The sequence below is a fragment of the Microtus ochrogaster genome, unplaced genomic scaffold (assembly GCF_000317375.1).
Source record: "Microtus ochrogaster isolate Prairie Vole_2 unplaced genomic scaffold, MicOch1.0 UNK3, whole genome shotgun sequence".
Lineage (NCBI taxonomy): Eukaryota > Metazoa > Chordata > Mammalia > Rodentia > Cricetidae > Microtus > Microtus ochrogaster.
In genome coordinates, this window is record NW_004949101.1 from 5,691,000 (window position 1) to 5,695,434 (window position 4,435).

Below are 4,435 nucleotides of genomic sequence, written 5' to 3' on the forward strand. Positions count from 1 at the left end.
GTGTACTGTAGACAGGACTGTGGAGCAGTGGTGGTGTACTGTACTGTCGGCGGGTTCTGCCAACCAGGGCCATCTTGCGGGGGCTGGGTGATTAGCCATGGTGTTCACAGAGTTGAGTCACTAACTCACCAGGGATGAAAGTACAATGCTATTTTAATTCTGTCTTTTCTTCTACAAATAGGTTTGGGATTGCTCTAAAGGGGAAACTTCCATTTATTTGCTCTGAAGTAGCTGTTATAGAGGAAATATGGGATGTGTTTTTGATTTGCTTTTTTACGGTTTCTCACGACGTGGTAGCTGGCCTTCCCCATCACCAGGGCTTTAAGCGAAGGGACATGCATAAGGAGACAGCCAGGAAGATAGAAGTTACAGTCTTTTGCAATCAGCCCCAGGTTACTTGGGCATTCTGTCTTCTAGTCATGGGAAGTGACTCTCCAGGCTCAACCTACAGCAAGGGGAGGGGAGCTCAGAGGGTGTGAGCACTGGGACCATCCTCGGTTGTTTGGGGACTTGCCTTCTATCAGGCCTAGTGATCTGTAGTGGCCCTGCTTTCTTGAGAAGGTTTAGGTATTTAGATTGAATAATTTCTTTAAGAAGCCCTGAGTTCTTTTTCTGGCAAATGGTGTTTAGAGCCTATTCTTTGACCAGATGATTCTAGATCTTTTCAGTAGGCAGAACTAGGGAGTTATGTATCACTTATCTGAAATGTTTGGGAATTTAGATTGTTTGAGATATTGAAATGTTAGCATCTACGGAGTGAAATAGCTTGCAAGTTGGACCTGAGACTAATCATGAGATTCACTCAAAGGTAGTTTTGTATAATATTTTCATGTGTGCCTGCCACATGAGGTCAAGTGTGAAATTGTCACTTGTGGCATCATGTCAAGGTCCATGAAGCTTTCTAGTTTGGAACATTTTGGATTTTAGAATTTCAGTTAGGAATGTGCAACCTGTATTTTTTCCTCTCCCTCTTTTTCTTCCTCTCCCCCTCCCTTTATTTCTTTAAATTTAGGTTATAGTTCATGCTGTTATTTCCCATTCAGAATCCATATCTCATCCATCTTGTGTTTGTGTTCATTTTTAATCTAATAGGTCTACTGGCAGTAGCTCCCAGTGATACCAGCATAAGTATTCATGAATTATCTTACAATATACAAATAAAAATCTTAGAATGACCACCAGATAACTGATTCTGTCTCATTGTGTAGTCAAAATCCTCCCTGCCCTGTGGAAATGTTCTTCCACTGTGGTATAAAGTTTGATTCATTATTTTCAACTTCTTTTGAATTTTAGATTGTTTAAACAAGTTTATTTTGCATTCTTTAATATTCAGAGAAATCTTGCTTTTGTTATTGCCCTTCTCTCCAATTTTCTTCTTTATCCATATGTAGCCTTTTGAAAAAGACTAAGGTTGTCCTTTTGCTTTCTACATACAAGTAATATCATTGTACATACATTTTCTTTGGACTTGGGATGGGATTTTGTCCCTAAGCCTATTACAAGTTAAGAATACAATAAATCAATTCTATGGGTATATTTAACCTGCAGAGCCTTCCAGTTTGTTAACACAGTACAATGTGTTGTGTATGCCATAGGGTATGTGTTATTCCCCTTGTGATTTCAGGGTCAGCTGGTATCCATATCTTGCTGCTGCTGCCGCCTGGCATCACTGGAGAGTATTGGATTATATATCACTAGCCTAGGAAATGATGAAACTTCAGAACTGAAGTTAGGATTAGTGCTGAATGTCTATTACTTTCTCTTTATAGTATAAAATGCTAAAATCAGATCTTAAAAGGTGAAGACTGCCTTAAATCACATGTCCTGGTGACCATGCCACAATGTTGTCCAGAGATGCTTTTCATTCCCTTTTATTGGTAATTGATAATTCTTTAATATAGGTAAATATTTTTTTCTTGTTGAGATGTGGTCTCTCTTATATAGCCCAGGCTGTCCTTGAATTCATGGTCTTCCTGCTGGGATTACAGACCCTTGCTACCTAATATGTAGAGCTGTTCTAGAGAACTATGCTATTCAGAATTTCCCTGACTTCCTGATTATTGCTTTGTAAGAAGTACAATTCCCAGTGAATATAACAAGATGGTCAGAGGAGGGGCAGAGCCCTGGCTGCTCCTGGGAGCAGCCCACAGTTGTGGCCATCCCAGCTTTTGACTTGGTTTTCATCCAGGCTGGTAGGGCTGCCTTCTGCATGCTCAGCTGTTCATGGTGCCTGGCATTTTTGTTGCTGACTTGTCTTACAGTTAGAAACTCTTCCAGATTTTGACAGCACATTTTTGTTAGTCATAGTTTCTGATGGTGGCATCTGTGTCATGTGTCTTCATGTTTATAGCCTTAGCAAGGATTTGGGAGCAGTGCTATCTGGGATTACTTTTCAGATGTCATTTAAAATCAAAGACCCTTTTGTGAAAAACAGATGAAACAGGTTTATTTCAAAATAATCTATTGTCTCCTAACCCATACTGCTTTATATATGTTTCAGAGAAAAGGACCTGGAAGCCAAGTTTATCATTCAAATGGAGAAAAGCAAAACGACAATCACAAACTTAAAGGCAAGTGATGACCCTGCCCTGCTGTAGTTCTGAGAGCTCCATACTTGCCCCCTGGGAGGGTGGTATAGATGATTGAAGCACCTGATCCTTCTGTACCCGAGTTGACTGCCCTAACTCGGTGCAGTTAGCAGTGTCTGCATGCTCTCTGCTGAGGCTCAGTCCTGAAGCTGAAGCACTGGTCTGATCCTGGTGCCTTTCCTGCCCTGGTTTTATCTGACCTGAAAGTCTAACTCAAGCTGTTTCTCTGCTCTGTGAGTTCCTATGGTAGACAAGGACCTGGCATTTCTACCCTATATTCCAGCCTTATAGTTGTCTGTATTCTGTGATGTACTGGACACATCTTGAGACAGGATTTGTTTATTTTGAGAACAGGATCTTAGGTAACCCAGGCTGGTCTCAAACATGGATTGCTGTAGGATAAATGGTCTGTACCCTGTCACTTGTATTTTAAATAAATGCTGATTGGCCAGTAGCCAGGCAGGAAGTAGAGGCAGGGCAACAAGAATTCTGGGAGGAGGGAAGTTTCAGTCTGCAGTTGTCACCCAGACAGAGAAGGAAGCCAGTCACAGAGCAAGCAAGATGTGACTGCCTCACTGAAAAAGGTACCTTGCCACAAGATTAACATAGACAAAAATTATGGGCTAATATAAGTTATAAAAACTAATGAGAAGCCTGAGCTACTAGGTCAACCAGTTTATAATTAATTTAGTCCTCTGTGTGTTTCTTTGGGACTTAATGACTGTGGGAACCAGGCAAGACAGGAAACCACAGTCAACAGTGGATGAATATGACCTTGAACTTCTGATTCTCCTGCCCTATCTCCTCAGTGCTAGGATTGTATATGTGTACCATGTCATACCTGGTTTATGCAATGCTAGGGATCAAATCCAGGTCCCCATGCATGCTAGGCAGACACTCTTAACAACTGAACTATATCCCCTGTTCTTTGTTTTGATTCTTTAAAATGAGAATCCATCATGTATTCTGATCTTTGATGATCTGACAACTGGTGTTTATTATTAGCTGAAAGCAATGAAAACTTAAAAAGGAAGCGATAAAACTGCATACTTTCGGGAAAAAAGTAGATGAAAAAACTTCACAATCTTTCAAAATGGTAAATTATTCATGTTTCCTTTGAAATATACTATTTATTTCATTAGCATCCTGGATAAGGATCTTGAATGCTTTCCACTCAAGGAGGGAGCACGGTTATAAAAGTAACACAAAAGACATCATGTACTTTTAGGGCTTAGTGCCCTCCAGTGTGGAGGTAACAGTTTCTGAGGTTTACTGCTCCATGGCCAAGTGCACTATGAATTGATTTCTATTAACTCATGGTCCCAACCAGTGGCTACTCTTAAGATTGCTTTCTAAGTAGTACAACTTGATCGCCCGAAACAGGAATGGGAATAGTACTACTTTCCCAGGGAGCATGTGTTGGGGTGTGGGTATCCCTTTGCTTGAGGAGTTCTGTCCTAGAATGCTTTCCTTTCATACTTATTAGAGTCTTCAGCACAACATGACTCTCTCTGGCCTAGCCTGAGCCTTTTTTCTTTGACTTGCATCATCTTCTCAGGCTGGTTCAGTTCTGTCTACCTCCTTCCTGTAGCGACCTTTTCTTTGCTTCATGCATCTGTGTGCTCATAGTGCTTTGGCTGAATCCTTTTTGCATGTATATCATGGAAGCTATTTTCCTTGATTTACTCTGTTGCTTTTTGTGTTTTATACATATTTCTTTATATGATAATTGAGTAACTAGAATAGATGTCAAATCTATCTATCTATCATCTATCTATCTATCATCTATCTATCTATCTATCTATCTATCTATCTATCTATCTATCTATCTATCTATCTTCCATCCA

At 40.3% G+C, this 4,435-nt stretch overlaps 1 protein-coding gene across 3 annotated transcripts in view; it reads left to right on the top strand.

Moving 5' to 3' along the window:
- The window catches only part of Kif16b (kinesin family member 16B), a 269,246-nt gene that overhangs the window by 33,007 nt on the left and 231,804 nt on the right, over window positions 1-4,435 (top strand). For all 3 annotated transcript variants that reach the window (XM_005365523.2, XM_005365524.2, XM_026788505.1), the window contains exon 2: window positions 2,501-2,570. In XM_005365523.2, coding sequence (XP_005365580.1) covers window positions 2,501-2,570 — 70 coding nt within the window. The remainder of the gene's footprint in view (window positions 1-2,500; window positions 2,571-4,435) is intronic.